General features: G+C 40.2%; 1 protein-coding gene across 1 annotated transcript in view; it reads right to left on the bottom strand.

Moving 5' to 3' along the window:
- The window catches only part of LMTK2 (lemur tyrosine kinase 2), a gene marked incomplete at both ends in the record, with an annotated part of 89,230 nt that overhangs the window by 12,292 nt on the left and 54,319 nt on the right, over positions 1-22,619 (bottom strand). Inside the window, 3 exons of the mRNA XM_084248777.1 lie at positions 4,204-4,325; positions 5,473-5,557; positions 17,969-18,102. Coding sequence (XP_084104903.1) covers positions 4,204-4,325; positions 5,473-5,557; positions 17,969-18,102 — 341 coding nt within the window. The remainder of the gene's footprint in view (positions 1-4,203; positions 4,326-5,472; positions 5,558-17,968; positions 18,103-22,619) is intronic.

The raw sequence follows: 22,619 nt of genomic DNA, 5'->3' as shown, positions 1-22,619 counted from the left end.
ATTTTAAGGGCAAGGTGTGTACTGAAAGATTATTAAAGATAGCTCTTTGACATGATTTTAAAAAGAGTCGTTTCTAGTAAAACGAGGAGTACAAGAAGAATACCTCCCTCATACTCAGTATTTAACACTACTTTAGAAGTTCTGGCCAATGCAAAAAAACTAAAACAAAACATAAATAACAAGCATAACTATAGGGAAAAGTTGACAAGTCAACTTGAAAACTCAAGAAATTATTTCAAGTTATTAGAATGATCTAAGTTCAGCAAAGCTGTTGGATATAAGATAAACATTCTGAATTCTGAGTTTTGATGGGAAAAAAGTCCATTTGTAATAGCAGTAAACATCAGAAAATATCTAAAGAAAACTTTCATGGACAAGCAATCTTTTTCCCTGTTAGAGCCATACTCCTCTGGTTGCATTTATTCCTCAGTAGTTTGAGTTGTTGTTCTAATGAAGGGACTTCCCTCTGTGACTCTGTCAGCACTCTGTGCCACAAGAGGCCACCTGCCCAGTCCTCTCAGGACCTTAAGGACATAGCCATCCTCTACAGGCAGGAAAGTTCCTTCCACATACTGCCTTCTACGTACAGAGCTCATATTCCAGAGCTCTGTCCCCATGGAAGTGGCAGCTGCTGCTCCAGACAGATGAATACTTATTCTTCACCTCCTCCATGCAATCCCTGCATTTCCTACCCACCTCTGCCATTTATTGGAGTCTCCAGTTTAGTGAAATGGTCCCAAACCTGGCTGATCATCTGTGCCATCTGGGAAGCTTTAAATTAACACACTGGTATTTAAGACCCATCCCCAGCACTCTTTAGCGAGTAGATGCAGGTTGCCTCAGGAAATGCATTTTCAAAAAGCTCCCGAGTGATTCTGATGCCCAGCCTGCTTTGAGTATTAATGGTTTATGCAACTTTGATCAATTCCCACCAAGATGCTTATTTGAATATTAAACAGTATGTTGATACATATATGTGACATTATATAACAGCTTATGAGTTAAATTCTCTTATGGTAATTTCACAATTTTTTTCAGTGAAAAAAATCACCATATTCTGTATCTAAGTTGGGAGATCATTTCTGTCAAAGGAAATTAAACAACCCAAACTTCCTAATCAATTTAAAAAGTAAGAAGCACCTTCACTCTGGCACAGAATTGCTAGGATAAAGGGCTATTTTGGATGCAAAAGAAGGTTAAGACATGGCCAGTGACTTTATGGAGTTTATAATTTAAATGAAGGGAAAAAATTCACCTGAAAGGTAGTATATAATCAGTGGCAAAATGAATCTTGTCACTATCAAAATTGGTTTGAACTTGGGGATATAATTCAACCTGTTCCAAATCCCCAATTTAACTCCTCTTGCTCTCCCAATAAGTCCTACTCTGAAACCAAATACCCCTCCAGGCTGTCTTACCCTATTCTTCAGAGAACATGTAAGTTGGGATTTCCTCAACTGCTCATACCTCACCACTCCTCACATCTTTTCTGACAGTCCCTTTCTTATCTTGTCAAAATGGTCACAGGGAAGGACGAGGGTCTCCCGTCCAAGGCCAATCCCTGTCTGGAGCTTTCCAATCTAACCCCCATCCCATCTCCCTGAGACCAGCACCATAGATCATCTTTTATTTCTGTCTATTCAGCCCTTCACCTCACACTGGCTCCTGCCTCCTTGAATATCACCTTCTGGGAGAGAAAAAAAATCCTGTAACTCTTACCCTTCTTCATCAAGAGAAAGACCCTCTCGCTCACCCTGGGACAGGGCAGTGCAGCCCCTATTTCTGCTGCAGTTCTGCCACTAGATACTTTTCAGACTGTTAGAAACAAGGGATGGCTCTGTCTCTGGGAATGCAGGCTAAGTTTCTGGTGAACCACCCTGCAAAGAACAGTAAACAGATGAGGCATAGAAAGTATCTTTTTAAAGGAATCAAAGAGCAGGTAAGAGCAGGAAACCACAAGGGCAAAACCTAGGACTTAGAGATCTAGTAGAACACTTAAAATTACCTCTGTCCTGGGACATCTGCTGAAGCACAGAAGCTGTGCTTCTATGTTTTTGGTTCACAAAACTTAAAGGGAATATTGGTGGTGGTAGACAGGCCAAAGTCCTGAGTCTGCCCAAGGCAACGGGTCTCATAGAGAGACCTCCTCACAGCGGTAATAAACCTGCTCCCACTTTACTTCAAGTGCCTGAAAGACAAGTTATCTATGTGACCTTGGTATTGCGGTTCTATGAGTGAGTGTGAGTGTGCATCTAAGGTGTGTGTGTGTTGCGAGGGAGGGAGAGAAGAGTCCCTAAGAAGCCGTAAGCTGAGAGCTGGGCTTTACTGGGACTTGCAGCCCAAATTCACATCATCTCAGTAACCTAAAAAATTGTCACACTGAATATGTAAAGTGCTGGACTAATACAGTGCCCTTCCATGGCAGGACATCCAGGTGCCCAAAAGAGCAAATGCACATCCTCTCTGGAGGAAGGTTCAACTAGAGTTTTCTAAGACCCCTCACCACAAAAAATTCTCCAAGGAAACAAGAATAAGATCAAACCCACAAAAACTTGAGATATTGGAATTATCTGATGCAGATCATAACTCAATTATTAAAACACTGGGGTGATGTTTTTAAAAAATCAAATAGACTTCTTAAAACTGAAAAATCAGTAACTAAGTATAAACCTTAATGGAGAGATTTAACAGAAGAATAAGTATAGCTGAAGAGGGATTTCCAAAAAGAGAGAGAATTAGTGGCTGGAGCACAGATCTGAAAAGTTAGGTAGAGTATGTCACAGAAGAGTCAAGAAGATGGAATATGCAAGAGATTATGAAACAAAAGATAGCACAAGAAGGCATAACACATGTCTATTTATGTAGACCTTTAAAAGGAGAGAAAAATGGGACAGAAGCAATATTTGAAGGATAAGGGCTGAGAACATCAACCTATAGATTTGAAAGCCAAATAAATCCCAAGCAGAAAAGCATAAGAAATTCACACCTATATACATCATAATGAAACTACAAAAAAACAAAAGACAAAGAGAAGAGTTTAAAAGCAGCCAGAGAGAAAAAGTCACATTACCTTCAAAGAGCTTAGGTAGACTGACAGCTGACTTCTCAATAGCAACAATGGAAGCCAGAAGACAGTAGAATGATATCTTCAATATGCTGAGAGAAAATAACTGTCATCAAGTAAAAATATATTTCAAGAATGAGGACAAAAATAAAAGTATGTTTGGACCTACAAAAAAAAACTGATGGTCTATTACCAGTAGACCTACACTAGAGGAAATTCTCAAGGACATACTTCAGGCAAAAGGAGTGCTCCCAGATGGGAAGCCTGGGATTAAATTTAAAAAAAAAAAAAGGATGAAGAGCAAAGTGATCTGATCATGTGGTCAACCTAAACAAACATTGATGCTAAAAAACAATAACATCATCTTGTGGAGTTAAAAGAAAAAAATAAAATGCCCAGCAATAGTAAAATATTTGTGTGTGCATATGTGTGTGATGCAATGTTAAACTGACTCAAAGTATGTAAAGTATTCTGAGGTTTTTGTATTGCTCAGAAAGAGGGCCAAGACATAAATTTATAATATTACACTAAGGTACGTGAAATATACATGTTATAATTTCTAGGGAAACCAATAAAAGTGTAGGAATAGAGTACACAGCTCCCAAACTAAGAGGAAAAACAATTTAAAATAATCCAAAGGGCGGTAAGAAGAAAAAACGAAAATTCAAAATAAAACAGCACAATAGCACGAATAATGTAGATGTGAATGAAGAAAGCTGTAATAGACATTATTAGTCAAAGACTTAGATACATCCTTTTGACTTCTATTAACTGACCTCCCATAAATCACAGTTAAACATAATAGTCCAAACTACTTTGTTATTTCATTCACTTCAATAAGTATCTATTAGATATCTATGTATGCCAGGTCCTGTGGTAGGCACAGATAACAGTGGTTTCTGCCTTTAAGGAGCTTCCTGCTGTGGAAAGAGTAAGGGAGGTGGTGTTTAAAAAGGTAATTATATCACTGTAGCTGTGACAACTGCTGTGATGTCAATAAATAGTCTTTTTCACACCATCAGGTACTCTTTTATTCCTCCATCTGATTCAATTACTTTCCCTTAAGAAAATACTCAAGGAGAAAAGAAGTTTGGACTTTGCTAAACAAAAGCACACTAAGCAGGTAAATTAATACATACCAGATATTACTATACTTAGTTTGATCTGCAGTTAGTAGTCTGTCTTGAAAACTGGTTACTAATTCTGGAGCAGTCCATCGCAGAGGGAAATTTTTTTTATCATCTGTTTCAATATAATCCTCCTGTTTTGTTAGAAAATATACATAATTTTAGTGAGCTCAATTATTTGATTTCAGGTCATTCTCAGAAAACATACTCAATTCCAAAAACATATCTGAAAAAGAAGTGGGCATGAAGGAAACTCTGGGTAGAAAATAGATGAGAGTTTCTCTGGGCTTCATGGGCTGGTGTCTGAGCCATGAACACAAGCTCAGTCATCCTTCCTGGAAAAGGAAGGTACGTTGTGTCTGATGCACAGAACACAGACTCTGAGCAAACATCTTCTAAAATACACTGGGCTTATGCCCCAAGTAGGGGAGTGTTTAATGAATAAGAGCAAAGGCTTTGAATTCTGACAGACTATGTTGTAAGTTCTCATTCATTTATGAGCTGTGGGACTTTGAGCAAGCAACAGATATGATAAGCCTTTTTCCTTAGCCTATGAATAGAGATGATACAATACTACCTCTCTTTATGAGGAAGATTAAATGAGATAATGTAGGTAAGACCTCCACAGTGTTTGGTATAAAGCTAGAGTTCAAGATAACTCTAAGTGGCCAAATAACCATTTTCTGTTTTCATATTTTTTTGGTACAAAGTACGTGAAAAGATGACTCCTGTAGTCCTCACAAGAACCTGAAAACAAGACATTCTCTTCATGCTTAGAAAATAGAGACTAAGTGACTCATCCAAGGCTGCCTATATTCAATTACCTCAAAAAAAAAAACAACTAGGGAGGGGGAAAGGAAGGAAATCCAATCCCATACTTAACTGAATTTGAGATGAAATTTTACTGAACGTGTAATCAAGAAAAAATCTATAGACTGCATATGTTATTACACAAGTGGTAATAATTTTTATTGTTCATGTACTCTAAAATTTATCAGCCACCATTAAACGATATCACTCACACTGTGTATAAGCCTTTTTAAAGAGAGCATTCAGAAAGCTGTTGCAAAACCTTGGGTGTAAAGTCATTGATATAGACAACTTGCATCAGATGCCAACACCACCACTAAAATACCTGGAATAAACCTCTTTGCAGAAATGCGCCACAACCAGATTCTTAGCCTCTCTTCCAAAAATGGAGTGGCATTTTGTAATATTATCACCTCATGAATAATGAAATGAAATCAGATTAAGGTGAGAACTCCCAAACCTTCGACTTACCTTGTACCTGCTGAATCCTATTCCATAATCTCCCACTTTCACATTTAAATCCGAGGTAAGAAAACAATTTCGCAGGGCCAAGTCACTGAAAACACAAAGATTGCAATGAGCACAGGAACAAGGAGAATCAACCACCAGGACAATTTAACCATCAATTGGGTTAGCTGACAAATGACATTTCATGTGACATAAAATTTCTGTGGAAGAATGCTTTCTCTCATAAAGTAATATATTGAGGTTCTGATTAATAATTAATGTTTTAAAATTTATTTTTACAGAAAAAGGATTACATATCATATTCTTAATCACTGAAAAATAGAGATGACCAGATTATTTTCCCCAAATAACTCTGACAGCTAAGGTTAAATATCCTTTCTGTACCTTGGTCTGCATCAATACTCAATTTACGGCTCATTTCCTAATATTTTCAGAGTGACCAAGAAAGAATTCTAAAATATTGATCTGAATTTTGTTATAATAATTTATAATATTAATTATTTAGTAGTACTAGTCTATTTACTATTAGTAAAGAGTAACAGTTATAATGCCAAGCACCCTAAAATAATCTACATTAAAATTTTTGTTTTTTATCTCCTTTTTTGAAGCCATGCAAGCATTCCTATAATGGAAAGGCCCTAATAATGGGGGTCTTTTCCAAATTACTCTCATCTCTTCTAAACTCTGTTTCTCCTCAAGGGAGGTAAAGGGCATATTTCCAAGACTTACTAAAAATAATTTACTTAGTTTATCTAAGAACGAATTAATTTTTAAAATACGTAATTTGAAAAGCAAAAGCTGTTTTTCCTAAATGAAGTTCCTACATAAATAACATTAAACTTTTTGGATTTATCTTAAACACTTAGATCTTTAAGCCATCAATTGGCAAATGAATAAAAAAGTCAACAAATTAAAACAGAAAAGGATACCTAATCTATAGTTTTAAATCATAATACATAAAAGATATCAAAAATGGAATTTCTATAAGCCAAAATTTAAAATATTTATCTTTTTGTGATTATAGACCAAAACCAATTTTTTAAATCCTTCTTTTCAAAGATTTCCAAAGCTCACCTATGTGAAATACAATGATAACAAGGATGACGACAGCAATAGCTAACACTGATAAAATTCAATGACAGCTTGGTACATAAAACATGGGCTCTATTATATAATAGTGGTTAATATTTACAAAGCACTTACTTTACACAAAGCATTTCTCTAGGCACTTTATATTTATTAAATAACACATTTAATCTTCACAACAAACCTATAAGGTGGGTGCTGTCATTTTCCCTATTTATAGATAAGGAAACTGAGACACAGATGTTGAAGTAATTTTGCTAAGGTCACAAAGTTAGTAAGTTCAGTAATATTTTCATCCTTTTGCCATCAATGACCATTAATAACAACACAATAGCAATCAATACTATACTATGAATATGGCTGATCTTTGACAACCATGTGCTGATATGAATTTCCAGTTACGTTAAATTCCTTCTCTATACTCTAAATTTACAAGTGGCAGTATTCATGGTGCTCCCTCCAAAAGCTTTCAGGCTTGAGGAGGTGTCTGGGGAAAACCTTGGGATACCCCATTCCACTGCTGCTAACAATATAGAAACTCCCAACTTCCAGAGGATTGGTCCCTGTTTTCTGGAATGAAGGGAGGGAAGACAGGCAGAGTAATACACTTTTTGGGAGCAGAAAGAAGAAAATGCTTTAAGTCAGGCAGCTTTAGACAAACAGCTGCAATTGGCCAGTTTTGCAGGTTTTGTCAACAGAGGTTCTATTACCACTAACCATCATTCTAGATAGAAACAGAGCCTTCTAAAACCTTCCCAACATCTCCCTCCTAAGAACTGAATGAGAAATGAGTGCCAGCATTTCAACCTGGGCAGGTGTGTGTTCAGAAGTAGGCTGGGGTGGCCTGAAGTTTGGCTGAGCACCTGCAAGGCACTTGGCACCTTCTGCTCTGAGTCCTCCATCCTCTCCTCTTTCCTTACACACATTCAATGAGGTCTTCAGATACAGTGAATGTGAAGGTTAGATAAAAGATGGAAAGTTATATATGCAGAGGGCCTTTGCCTCTCATTATAAAACTCTCCTAATGTTCAACTGATAGTCTCAGGGAAAGCAGGAAAATTTCTCATAAGCTGAAATGCAGAGGTAATGAGGGAAAATACAATAGCATGATTGGGAGAATTTCTCATAAACTTACTCTTGTAAGCCCAAACTGCTCAGTCACTACAGTACAGTGGGAAAAGCACTGGACAGAGTCCCCAGGTCTGGGCTCAGTTTCAGTTCCACTAGAACTCTGCAACTTGGACTAAGTCACTTTTTGGAGTCTCACCAAAAAGCAGCAATACATGTGAATCAGCTAACTCAGGTTTCTACAAGGATAAAATTAAAACATATATGAAATGTTTTGAAAAGAAGGTGCTATTCAGATTCAAGATGATATAATTTGATTCAAAATTGGTAAAAACAAAGATTCGCTGAAGTCCAAACATGCAAAGCTAAACAACAGAAAAATATAAAGGCACAACTACTTAACAACAGAGGTTAACTCTTGACGTCAATGGCTGGTTTTGGTCAGGAAATACAAACATACCCAGGATATTCTTCCTTCAAGTTGAAAAACAGGTCTTATGGCCAGGCTGCCAATGACCCAGCCCTGAAAGGCTCTCTCAAAAGCTCTGACTCGGCTCCACACATTGGCAGCATGCACTGCAGCCCGTGGCTGCAAGGGACTCAGTGGCAAGCTGATGGACACAGGAATTGGAGTCCACAGTTCTAGAGAGTCCCCACCCCGATTCACAAGGAAGCATCACTACGTGTTCTAACTCACCCTAGAACTAGCATTTATCCAAATTCTGAAGAACTGTTTTTAAGGAAACAGTTTGATACTGTTGGGCTCTCTTTCAAAAACATCCTCATCTACTTATGTTTTCCTGAGTAACCTGGATTCCTGATAAAAAGTGTAAGAAAGTAAAATTATTAAAAGTTACTGAATATTCTTCTAGAGGGTGGCATATATTATCTTATTTACGTAATCTTGACAACAGCACTTCAGGGTAAAGCTTATCCCCATTTCAAAGAAATAGGCTCAAAAGGATGAAGTAACGTGGTTTATACTGGTTAAGACTGAAGAGAGGTGAGCTAAGAACATGGACTCTTAAGTCTCACTTTACTCACCACACCACTCTGCCATGAAGTCTCAAAAAAGAAAAATTACTACATGAGTTCTGAAGAGATTCTACCCCTTATAACTGGAAGATGGGATGTCACTCCAAGAGGCACCACAGATTATAGCAAAGGGTTCTGATGTGACACAAAGAGGCAACTTTCTACTTAAGATTTTTGTCCCATTTTTTAGGTCAGTCCTTGCGAGCTGAACAACACTGCATTTACTGAGTGCCAATTGTGTATCAGGCACCTGCTCTGCCTTAGCTATACAGGGAAAACCTATACAGTGAAATGCTGGGTAGACAGAGGAAATTGCCCCTGGCTGGAATGTGGTTCACCACTGACTGCTTGGGTTTTGAGGACTGGTGATAAACTAGGGACAAAGCCTTCAGGACTGGCAAGAGCTGATGCAGGCCTACACAGATTTCAACTTCTAGTCCTGGCTTATCTTTTATAGAAAACAACTATAAAAGTGGACGAAACAGGGAAGGAGGCAGTTTTCAGTTACTGGACAGTGGACAGCCTAGGGTTCTGATAAGGACCAGGAGAAAGGTAAGTGCCACATTCACTCTGGTTTTCTGCCGAGGGACACTTCCCAAACCATGCAGATACAGGGAGCCCAAAGAGCAATAGCTTCCTCGGGTGGTGGCAACAGGGAGAGGCACCAGAAGCTGAACTTCAGGGCAGGGTGCAGGAAAGGAAGAAGGCGCCCCAGAGAAAGAGAGCACCCCACAAATCTGCACAAGGGTCCAGGTCCCTCTGAATCTTGTCTTTGGCTGACTACTGTGCAGCAGATGTGGGTGATGAGACTGGCATAGCTTGGAAGAGAAGTTGGGGCTGAGTCCACAGGACACTCCAGTGTCCACAAAGTTGGAAAAACATTCATGGGTCAGACAGGATGAGGTCCCTCAATATCCTGGTAGTAAGTTATCACCCCAAAGTCTGAAAAAGGGGCAACATTGACCCAGAGTGAGAATGCCTCTCAGTCTGCCCTATGCCACCTCACAGCAGGATGCAGTGGAGCTGCCAATTAACTGCCTCTCAGAATACAAACCCATGTTTTTCAAGAGGTCATTCTCACACTGGCTGTCATCCCAACCACTTGGAGGGTCACAAAACCCAGCAGGCCTGGGATGGGGCCGGTACCACCTACCAGGCAACCCTGCAGAGTCCAAGCTTAGACCAGAAGACCACTTCCGATCAGCATGGAAGAGGGCCGGCATGTTTCAGGAGTGCACATTTCAACCTGCTGGCTTAACAACACAGCCAGCACTTAACCACAGTCCCAGAACATTAATTCCCATGGGTCTACCAGAACTTTTAATACTTTATATATAATAATTGATTTTTTTAAAAAGATTTATTTATACAAGCACTGGGTACAGTCAGAAGTTGCGGGAGGGTGAGAGAATTCACCAGAGCCAGAGCGGGGAGGAGAGCGGGCAGACTGAAGAAATACTGCTGAGGGGAGCAGCGGGCAGCAGGAGAGGTCTGCGTGCCATGTGGGACCCTCACCCAGAGGCCGGGGATCAAACCGGAGCTGCAGAGGCTGCGGGCAGCTTCGCAACCCAGCGCTCAACCGCTGCGCCACCGGGGAGGCCCTAATAAATGATTTTAAATCAAGGGATATGATCTCAAGCTGAGGTGGCCAGCAGCTGAGGACATTTGCCTCCATCTTATGCTGTTGCACACCAGCACCTCCTGCAACATCTCCTTTCTCTACAGCACAACTCAGACAGCCCAAAGGTCTAGAGTGCTGTCCTTCCTAATCTCTTGCATGGACATTTTATGTAAATTCAATTATATGAATATGGGGCTTTCATTGCGTTTTCCTGAAGTACAGCCTTTAAAAACCAAAATTTTATTTTATTTTAAAGATTTATTTATTTATTTATTTATTTATTTATACAAGCCCTGGGTACAGTCAGAAGCGCGGGAGGGTGAGAGAATTCACTAGAGCCAGAGCGGGGAGCAGAGCAGGCAGAAAGACCAAAGGACACTGCTGAGGGGAGCAGCGGGCAGCAGGAGAGGTCTGCGCACCATACAGGACCCTCCTTCGGTGGCCGGGGAGCAGCCGGGGATTGAACTGGCACTGCAGAGGCTGCGGGCAGCTTCGCAACCCAGTGCTCAACCGCTGTGCCACCGGGGAGGCCCTAAAAAACAAAATTTTAAAGCCACCTTCCTCCTCCTTCCATTCATTCCAGGTAACATGTATTAACAAACTGGTAGCTATAATCATTCTTTATCTTTTCCCATACTTGTATACTTAGTGCACACACAAATATACAAATAAGGGCTAAGGAGGACTGCCTCACAAAAATGTAATGTTATGTCTTCTTAGCTGCATCTTTATTTTTTATTTAACCACATCACTCCATTGAAATGTCTTCAAGTTAATCCATACAGTAGTTTTATTTTTAAAGATTTATTTATACAAGAACTGGGGTACAGGCCAGAGGCATGGGAGGGTGAGAGAATTCACCAAAGACAGATCAGGGAGCAGAACAGGCAGACGGACAGAGGACATTGCCGAGGGGAGCAGCGGGTGAGATAGGAGAGGTCTGCAGTGCCGTGTGGGTATCTCCCTGGCAAGCTGGGAATCGAACCCGCACTGCAGAGGCTGCAGACAGCTTCACAGCGCTGTGCTCACCCCACTGCGCCACCAGGGAGACCCTCCATACAGTAGGTTTAAATCTGTCTTTACACAATTTGTGCGATACTCCATCGTGCAAACAGACTTAAATGTATTCTAGTTCCCCCTGATGAACATTCATTCTGTCTCGTCCTTTTATTTTTTTTTGTCTTGGCCACCACTATAGATGAAGTTGCAATAGATGAGTCTAACACACATCCTTAAATTGTAGTGCTTCTAATATCTATGAGATAGAATCCACGAGCAGGGTTAAAGGAAATGTGTATTTTTCACTTAGACAGCTACTGCTCAATAGTGGTTTAGAAGTATGTGATGGTTACCATAAAATATGACACCACAACATGCAGCAAAATCTCTTCCATCTCTACCAGCAACAGGTACAACAAGCAGCTCCTTTAGTTTTTGAGTTTCACTTTAATTTACACATCCCTAATCTACTTTTGAATTTTAACATCTTTTCACATTTATCGTTTATATTTTTGTCCATTTTTCTCCTGGGTCATTATTTTCTTGTCAATTTGTAAGAACTCTTCATATGGTACAAATATTATCCTACTAGCTGTTTCTGCACTGCAGATATAGCTTCCCATTTCTGTATTTTACAGAAGGTATTGATGGTCAAAATCATTAGCAATTTGTCTATCTTAGCCACCAACTAGATGAACAGTTTAAACCTGACTCGTGAGCCTGTGGTCTTACCCTTTGTATTGTTCTACACAGAGGGTGTTGTCATTTGATATACAATCACCATGTGTGGTCCCATATAAGAGAGAAGTTACTTCTGTCTGGTGGAAATCAAAGTGGTGGCATTTTACTTTTCTTTGAAGAATGGGCATAAATTGGAAAATACAAGAGCTTAGGAAATTGCTAGAGAAGGAACAAGAATGTGTGCAAGTGGGAGAAAACCCTAAATGGGTTTTAGGGAAATATCAAATAGTTTAATTGGAAATGGAAGATGCATTCAGGGAAATAGTGGAATATAAGAATAGAGAGGCAGCCTGATGCCACATTATAGAAGGCCTTGAGTGCCAGGATGGAGCCTTTGGGCTTTATTTTGTTGGCAGTGGAGTCCATCACCAGACCCATGTGCACATACATGTGTGTGCTGATCACTTTTGCAGGGTGGTTTAAGATGGTTTGTGAGAGAAGGTGTTATTTAAGACAAGAAAACCAAATAGCAGTTTATATAGGGTCACTGTCGCTGAATGTTTTTTTTATTTCCTCTTGTATATGGAAAATTTATTGGCGGCAGGGATTGCTTCAGCTTTCTTCTGTGATACATTTCACTTCAATGTGAAGAGAGAGAGCAGGGAAAGGAACCAATTTAAATGGAGTTTAAACCCCATTTAATAAGATAGTTAAACTGGAAAACTAAGTAAATAGCTTTTATTGAAAAAGGCACCAGGTCCAGAGGGTTTTGTGGTTAACCTCTAACCTTTAAAGAACAGATGACCCCAATTATTTGAACCATTCCAGGTCATAAAGCAATTTCTATCACTTGTTTCATGAATCCATCACAACTTTAATAACAAAAGACAGCATAGAAAAAGAAAATTATAGTTGCTTCTCCCTAATGAATACAGATACAAATACTGGCAAATTGCATCCAGAAATATGTAAAAAACAAAACAGATTAAAAGACTTTTTCTAGGAATAAGGGTAGATGCATATCATAAAATATGCCCGCATCATTTATTACATAAAAACAAAGTAAAAGAGAACAAATACATTACGTCAACAGATTGCTGAAGCATCATTTAATGTATAATTCAGAGCCATTTTAGATTTAAACCTCTGCTAGGAAACAGGAAACAAATTAGCTAAGGACTATTTGCCAAAACTCAATAGCAATTATCTATTTAAGTGGCAAAATAATAAAGCCTTTTCAATTAAAATCAGAAACCAGACAGATGTCCACAAGTTCTGTTATTTTTTAACATTTCTTTGGGGACTCAGTAGTAAAATATCTATCATATTGTTGCATTCTTAAATGTATTCATTTAATGAAATCCTATAGCTTGTATTACAGTGTCTGGCCCAGAACAAACCGGAAAGAAATGAGAAGCAAGAAAAATGAGGCTTGCCTTGTCTTGTCGAGCACTAGTGAATACAAACAAACTAGAAAATTATTCATTTAAAAATAAAAGTTAAAATGTACTGAATGGTTTCTGTGTGCCAGGAATTGTTTTTAAGTATTGTGTAGATAGCAACCAGCTCCAAGAGGCTCAAGAGTCAAGTTTAAACTACTCGTAAAGTTAGTGGCTAAAGTAGACAAACTGCTCACCATTTTGACCATCAATACCTTCCTCTGTAAAATGCAATTTATAATGTGGCACCTGCCTCAGGCTCTTAGGCTGTTCTCAGGATTATATAACTCTTCACAGAGAGCTTTGCAAAGCCTGGAACACACTGATGATGCTGCCTAATGTGAATACATGTTTTAACTCTCCAGCAAGAGCGTTAGTTAGCAAAACCTTGCTTTGATTTAAAATACGTATCTTGGGCCTCCCTCGTGGCACAAGGGGTTGGGACGCAACCTGTGAAGCTATCCGCAGCCTCTGTAGCACAAGTTTGATCTCCACCAGGCCAGGGAGCAACCCACAGGGAGCAGCGGACCTCTCCTGACTCACCCGCTGCTCCCCTCAGCAGTGTATTTCAGTCAGTCTGCCTGTTCTGTTCCCCGCTCTGTCTCTGGTGAACCTTCTCACCCCACCCCTCCACCTCTGGCCTGCGCCCCAGCTCTTGTATGCATAGATGCAGAAATCTTTAGGAAAAAAATAAATAAATAAAATACGTATCTTCCCTCACCTCATCTATTTAGAGCATTTGACTTTGAAGATTTAATCAATTAATTTTAAATTGTCTTTATTAAATATCAAAGCAAATGCAAAAAAGGGTAAGGAAACTGGAAACTAAAAAACAAGGCCAGCCCCATTGATCAAAGTTATTTTTTCTGCTTCTCCTTTCTCCCCTACTTGTACTGGGTCAGACACTATAATACAAGCTTTAGGATGTCATTAAATCCACACATTAAGAATTTAGCACTATTATGGAGATTTTACTACTGAAGAACAAGAGCTAGACCAGGTGAGTAATCATGACAGATGCTCATCTTTCTTCTCCATTACACATATTAAGTGTTTGCAGAATTTTAGGATTCGAATTCCAAAGTCTAAGGAAAATTCTTAGATTTTCATCATGAAATCAAAATGATGTTAGTACTGTGGTCTTTTTTTTTTTTTTTTTCATTTAATACCAGCATGTGCCAGATGCTATCTGTGGCTTTGTTTTGAAATGACCAAAAAATTATTAGCATACAAAATTCTTTTCTTTACAGACCAATTTTCAAATAGAAAACATTAGAAGGATTTTTAAAATATACAATCTAAAGATTTTACACATACGTAAAGTTACACACTTTTTCTGACTATAAGAAACACTCAAGCTGGAGGTGCAGCACAAGGTGCAGCAAGACACTCTACACTTTACAATGTGGATACCTGAGGCACTATTTAAGAAGAAAATAATGCAAAATGGCACCTGTTATTTACCAAGCTCCTGTAATACTAGATACTTTGTGCACTGGGTAACTTAGTAACCTCAATGTTTCAGGCAGAGGGTAACTTTAACTTTAAAATTGGGTGAAATTGGGTGAATGAATCCTCAAGAGGTTCTTTTGTGCACAACTGGCTCCCAGATTTTCCTCAAAGCCACTGTCACAAGTCTCCAGCTACCTCCACTAGGCCCACACTGTCCACAGCTCTCCTTTGCACTTAGTTCACTGCAGTGACCTGGTAGCAGTACACTGGGGCTGCTCAGGAAGAGTGACAGGCTGGGGACAGGAAGTCCCAGGCTTTTGGCCAGCATGGCAGGAACGCAAGAGTGGCAGTCTCTGCTGTTTACGTGGCCTTCACAAATGTCATGTGTACAACCTCAGAAACGCAGGCTGCCTAAGACCCAGGTGTAAGCCCCCTCTTGAACAATAAGGAAACACAATTTAATTGAAGGTACTTTACTAGGTCAGCTTCCATACACAGCTAACAGGTTTTATTTGGACAATGTGGGCTGTTCTATTTTCAACCAACACAGAAAATCTGAATGAGTCAGTAAAGATACATTCTAAATTCCAACTTAAAAATATACTACACAGCATATGACCAACAAAATAAAGTACAAAATTCTGTCCTAGACAGAAATTTTACATAAAATATGGCTACTTTAATTTTTTTTAAAGATTTATTTATTTATACAAGAACCTGGGTACAGGCCAGATGTGCAGGAAGGTAAGAGGATTCACCAGAGACAGAGGGGGGAACAGAACAGACAGACTGACGAAATACACTGCTGAGGGGAGCAGCGGGTGAGACAGGAAAGATCTGCTGCGCCAGGTGGGTTTCTCCCCGGCTGGCCAGGATGGAGCCCGCACCAGAGAGGCTGCGGACAGCTTCACAGTGCGGCGCTACAGTGCGGCGCTCAACAGCCTGTGCCACCAGGGAGGCCCTGGCTACTTTTTAAAAGAATATGAAACAGCTGTCAAGTTTCATTTGGCTTCAAGAATTTTCTTACCTTGAGTTTTTGTACCAGAATAAAATTCAAGCCATATGACTTATCTTTATTTGCTCAAAGTTCACAGGATTTTAAGTAAAACTTTAACCTAAAGAAGTTCACAGGAAAATAACATTCACTCTAACATCTTTGTTAGTTTTTAAAACACAATGGTCAGGGCCTCCCCTGGTGGCACAGTGGTTGAGCGCTGGGCTGCAAAGCTGCCCGCAGCCTCTGCAGCGCCGGTTCGATCCCCAGCCACCGGCGAGGGTTCCACATGGTGCGCAGACCTCTCCTGACACGCCCGCTGCTCCCCTCAGCAGTGTATTTTGTCTGTCTGACTGTTCTGTTCCTCACTCTGGCTCTGATGAATTCTCTCACCCTCCCGCGCTTCTGACTGTACCCAGTGCTTGTATAAATAAATAAATCTTTAGAAATTAAATAAAAAAAATAAAATACAATGGTCAAAACAATGGGAGTAAACACTATTTCTGGCTATCTGATGACTTTATACTACTGAATCTAACATGATACTCTTTTTAAACACTCCATTCTCCAAAATCTAAAAAACTCCTAAGCCGAGTACTAGGTAATAATCACCTGTGTTTTACAAAAGATTAACAGTACAAATATACTGTGTATTAACCTATTATAAGAGATTAAATATGAAATATAAGATTACACCAATAAAAAAACAAATACATCTTCTTATTTTGAAATTTTGCATAAGGAATTCTGCCTTTGGCCTGAGAAACCTAAAATTCTCTATCTTTTAAAAAGCACTTTATCAGAATGATTTGTTCATTATGCAAGTCAAGCAAGATAGAGATGTGTAAGAAAAATGTCAAAAATGTTCCTTTTTCTCCACCTTGAGGTAATACTGAGAATCTCATAGGTACCCTTCCTCTGTTCTCTCTCACACACATACACCCTCTCTACAGATACAACCAAGTTTTTCCTCATTTAAAAAAATGGATAATATATACTATAAATATATTCCTGTGTAGCCTGTTTTTTAAAAAATACTTCATAGACATCCCTGCACATCAATACACACAAGTGTTCCTTTTCAGGTCTTCGGATTGTTAAGAGCTAAGTGATTTAATTAAAACCAACTTTAATTAAATCCTACTTTCTTGGGCAGTCTGAGAAATATTTTAAACATACCCAGGGCTATAAGGCTAGAAGAAAATAAGCAGAAATCTCCCTCTGGGTTCACTGAACCATCATCACAGACAGGACTCAAAGCTCTCAACAAAATACAATGTGCTCCAAAACACTGGCACTGTTCAGTTGGGAACTGAAGAGTTTTTTTTTTTTTTTTTTTTTAATAGAGGCATGTTTTTTATTTATTTGTTTGTTTGTTTGTTTGTTTATACATGCACTGGGTACAGTCAGAAGCGCGGGAGGGTGAGAGAATTCACCAGAGCCAGAGTGGGGAGCAGAGCAGGCAGAAGGACCGAAGTATACTGCTGAAGGGAGCAGTGGGCGGCAGGAGAGGTCTGCAAGCCATGTGGGACCCTCCTCCAGTGGCCGGGGAGCAGCCGGGGATCGAACCAGCGCCGCAGAGGCCGCGGGCAGCTTCGCAACCCAGCGCTCAACCACTGCGCCACCAGGGAGGCCCGGGAACTGAAGAGTTTTAACACATACATGTTCTATCAGCCTCTGTGGCCCCGACCAACTGCATCCCCCTGCCTCTCAGGGTGCTGGTCTGAAACCAATGCTGAGGCTGCATACAAAAAGATACCATTAACCTTTGATCTCCTTTTCCTCTCTCAGGAATGTGAACTGGGTTACAGGGGGATACCTATGACTATACCAGCCTAAAGCTAACATGACAAGTAAAGGTTGCACCAACAGAGGTCACAGAGTAGCCTGGGACTGTTAACTCTGAGGAATGTACCACTTTTTATATTTTCCAAAATTCTAAAAGAAATTTTCAGACCAGACGCTGTATTAAAACATTCTGTTCCCTGGCATTGATTAAAATGAAGCCAAACTCGATCCTTATTCTGATACCACAGCCATTTTGAGTTTTATAAACTCTGTCCTATGCCCTCTCTAGGCTGCACATCAGTGCATGTGAGGAACACCTCTGTGCCAGGGACCCACCTGTGCAGGAAGTGCAGCTTGTGCATGGCAGCCAGCCCCGCCGCGATCTCACATGCCATCCGCTGCAGCAGCATTGTCTGCGAGTCCCCCCTCAGGTGCTCGTGCTCGTTGCGCAGGTAAGCTTTTAGATCACCCTGCAAAAATCAGTTCAGTTTAGTGTCAAAAGGGAACTCTGTGAACAAACTGTCCATTTAAGATGTGTCTTGTTGACCTTAATTATTATTTAATAGAAATTTGAGTTTGCCAAAGAATCTCTGAACGAGTTTCAACTTACAAGAAAGGAATTCCAACCAAATTATTTCAAAGTTATATATTAGTTTATCTTTGTTGTCTATAGATACATGTAAAACAAAACCAAAAGAGAATCATTTTGCAATGATGCACAATTTAAACTAAGTGTAGAAGTATACAAATTTCTGGATGACTAAGAGATGACAAGGAAATTAGGGAAATGGTGCCACTTGCTGCCTTTAGGTTCTAGAGGCGGTGAGAGAGCATGTCACGAAGGCTACCAGCACAGCTCTGAGTGAGAGAACAAAAGGAAAACAGGCGGAAAGGAGGGCAAGCTCGTTCAGTGCCGGGAACAACTCTCAGGGCTGCCAGCTTCCCCAGGGTGCTGTGCCACCCACAGTTCACTGTGAGGAGAACGTTCCAGCCATTCCGGGAAAATCTGCAAAGTTAGTAAGTCTATTTAGAGGAGAGCAGCATGGGTAGGAAAATTAACAAATTCACCCGTGCACTGATGTACAAATTTTTAAAAGCTGAGTTCCCTGATGTACAAACTTTTAAAAGCTGAGTTCCCCGGTTACACTTCCCTATGCTACAATGTCTTTATTTCATGACTTTTAATTTAGGACTCAAGTTTGGGAGGATGCTGTTTTATGGAAATTGAATCTTCCTTTCCTCCTTATCATATGATTAAAGATTACTGATGTAACAATTCCAAATTAATCATTTAATAAAACTTAAAAGCAAGCCAACAGCTTTCGGTTTTCTTTATGTCTGAATCAATAAGTCACTTGAGAAAGTTTTCTTTGACCAATTAAAGAACATAATATAGTTCTTATAACTGTTACCAAAGATGACAATTTTATTAAATTCCTCCCAGAATAAAATTTTATAACACAATATTCCTTTGCCAACATCTGTCCACATTTAATCCTAAGTTTATTCTAATATAACTTACAGGGCCATGCCAAGAATCTAAATTTGTTTTCGTTCCCAGTTTCAATGTTCTTTATATGAAAGGGTAATGTTGATGCTAATAATCACTACCATGAGCTTCTGAGCAGCATGCCAAGCACTATGCCAAGAGTTTTCACACTTGTTACCTCAAAAAATTTTACTTCAAAAACCTTTTCCAGATGTGGGATGGGGTATAGGAAGGTTAAGAAATTTGCCCAAGGCCACAGTGCTGAAAATGCTAGGACTATGCTTTTCCTCTTCAGTTTATCAATTTGTTTTGTTTTAAAGATTTATTTTATACAAGAACTGGGGTGTAGGCCCGAGGTGCGGGGTGGGGAGGTAGATTCACTAGAGACAGTAGGAAGCAGAATAGGCAGATCTACTGAGATACACTGCTGAGGGGATCAACAGGCGAGACAGGAGAGGTCTGCTGTGCCATGTGGGTTAGCTCCCTGGCTGGGGATCGAACTCATGCCCCAGTGGCTGGAAGTTTTACCTTGACAGTGGTGAGACTTAACCCCTGCGACACCAGGGAGGCCCCTATCAATTTGTTTAAAAAATTCTATTTAGAGACTGAATTAAACTAGTATGGAGATCAGATCGATTTGTTTTATAAGAATGACCTACATAAGAGTGACAATACCTATAGGACTTGTAGGATTCTCCCAAACGTGATAAAGCCTCTCTCTCTGCCAGGGTAGTTAACTACTCCCTCAAGACCAACCTGTGAACACTACCTCCCCCTCATCCCACCAGCCCATCACTGTCTTATTTCTTTCCAAACATAGTGTTTTCTCCTTTTGTTCCCACTGGAATTACACTCCACCCAAATTAGAAACGGACGTCTTTTTTCCCTTTTAAATATATGTGCCCCTCTCTAGCTCAACCCACCTGATGGGAATAAAGACTTGGATGCAATTACATTAATCCAGAGAAATCCCAGCAAAAATTTCCAGTCCTAGTGGCTAATGAGATTTTCATAAGGTAGCCATTTGGAAAATGAATATGAAAATAAGTAGTTTATGTTTATTTACATTACCAAAGAAACAATTTCAATCCATTTGTGTAACCCCTTTCTTGCAATGTTCATCTAAGGAAAAAACTACTCTCACACAATAATAGGATTATGCTATGCTGTATCTAGCCAGTTCTGAACACAAAGAAGCTGCTGGCACACCATGAACATTCTTCACAAGTGACTCTGGCTGTGAAGGCAGAGAAATGACAGACTGGGTGTGAGTTACTTTTCAAGGTTATCTAAAGCATATTCAGTATAACGCACGCTTCTTAAAATAGCTTTTTTTCCAAAATATTCCACTCCCTAAATTCCATTAAAAGATAAAATGTAATAAACAGAAAGGGATTTTGCTTAAGAACGTTAATGCCCTAATGTTCCCAGCTTGGCAAACTAGAGCCACTCACCATCTTCATGAGGGGATGAAGGGGCACAACCAAGGCAAATACATCTCTAACCCTAGCAAGAGACTATCACCAACAATTACTGAGGACCCTGATCAGTTTCTCATGGATGAGACTTATAATGGATTGTGCAGGATCCAGGGTTATATTCTAGAAAGATCCTGTTCTTGGTTCCACCATTTAAAAGAAAAATCAGCAGAAAATTTCATATTACTAAGTATATTAAGAAAGCACTAAAAAATTCAAACGCAGATAAAGTTATATATTTTTATAAAGATGTATTTGTTTATGCACACAAGAACTGGGGTACAGGCCAGAGGTGCAGGGGATGAGAGGATTCACCAGAGATAGAGTGGGGAGCAGGATGGGTGGATTTACTGCTAAGGGGAGAAGCAGGCGAGACAGGAGAAGTCTGCTGCACCATATGTGGGTTAACTCCCTGGCCTGGGATGGGACCCAGGCCGCAAAGGTGACAGCATTGAGTCTTAACCCCTAGGCCACCAATGAAGCCAAATAATGTATTCTGAATTACAATAAAGTTTCCTTTATTCAAGTTTTAAAAACTCAGAGCCTCCCTCAAACCATCCAAAAAACTCAACAAGAAAAATTTATGACACTAGATGGCAGCAAAGTGCAATACTAGCAACTCAACAGACCAGCAACTTGGAAAGTCTTGGAATGGGTCATCCAAGATCTTTAAATGGGTTACTAACAAGTGTCCTCTTAAATTCCAACATGCACTGCCATGGGAGCCTTATCCAGCCTTTTCTGCAGGACACTGAGAAAAGTGAATTAATTTCTATACAATATAAAAACACAAGTAAGCAGCTCTGTAACTGAAAAATTAGTCATTTATGTTTAATAGGCTGATTTGGGGGAAAATTTATGATTTTTAAACAAAAATTTGAATGAAAGGGTAAAAGAATTGTAAGTTACATACCTAGCACCCTGCTGATGAAATAAAACATCACAGCAGAACATCCCCATGTAGCCTGTCCCATCACCCCTCCTCCACCTGGGCTGTTTCTTAACTCCTACAAGTTCTGCGGCTATTGTTCTCATCACCTCTTGAGCTCTCCATATCTATATCCACTTCCTTACACATTGTCTTCTGTTATTATGGGTCTTACTTCATTAAGCTCACCCCTTCTTTCTGCTCTCATGCTAAAATACCTCCCAGGTAAATGTAACAAAGAACCAAACCAGCTCCCTCTGCCTCCACACCACTCCTTTCCTACTGCCATCCCATCTCCTCTTCTCCTCACATATAAACTCAAAAGCCTGGACTGTTCTGGTTGGCCCACCCCAGCTTCCCACTCTCTCAAGAACCCATGTCGGGGCCTCCCCAGTGGCACAGTGGTTGAGCGCTGGGTTGCGAAGCTGCCCGTAGACTCTGCAGCGCTGGTTCGATCCCCGGCCACTGGGCGAGGGTCCCACATGGCGCGCAGACCTCTCCTGAGGCCTGCTGCTCCCCTCAGCAGTGTACTTCGTCGGTCTGCCTTGTTCTGTTTCCCACTCTGGCTCTGGTGAAATCTCTCACCTCCCGCGCTTCTGACTGTACCCAGTGCTTATATAAATAAATACATCTTTTTTTTTTAAATGTAAAAAAAAAAAAAAGAAAAAAGAACCCATGTCGGCTGCAGCTGCTTCCCCACAGGGCCATCACTGATGTCAAATGCATCACCAGGTGATGGCCCCACTCCTTCCTTCACCAGTCTTCTGGCTCTCTTCCTGTCTCATTGGTCACTCCTCAGTCCCCTTTGCTGGATCATCCTCCTCTTACTGATGTGTAAGTGCTGGAACACCTGGGCTCTGTCCCTGTTCCCTGTCAGAGTGACACTCATTCCCAGGCAATTTTATTTAACTTCAGGCTGGAAAAACCATCACTCAGATTTCTCTGGCCCAAACTCAGAGGAGCCCCAGACTTATCTAACCAATGCTGATATGAGACCTTCCCTGGATGCTCTAACAGGTAGTTCAAATCAATCCATTCTTTCTCAGGAGGCATCAGGAAATTATTTTCCCAGTGGATCTGACCAAAACATCA

Source organism: Talpa europaea (genome assembly GCF_964194135.1).
Source record: "Talpa europaea genome assembly, chromosome: 12".
Taxonomy (NCBI): Eukaryota; Metazoa; Chordata; class Mammalia; order Eulipotyphla; family Talpidae; genus Talpa; species Talpa europaea.
This window is presented reverse-complemented; position numbering and strand designations above follow the sequence as displayed.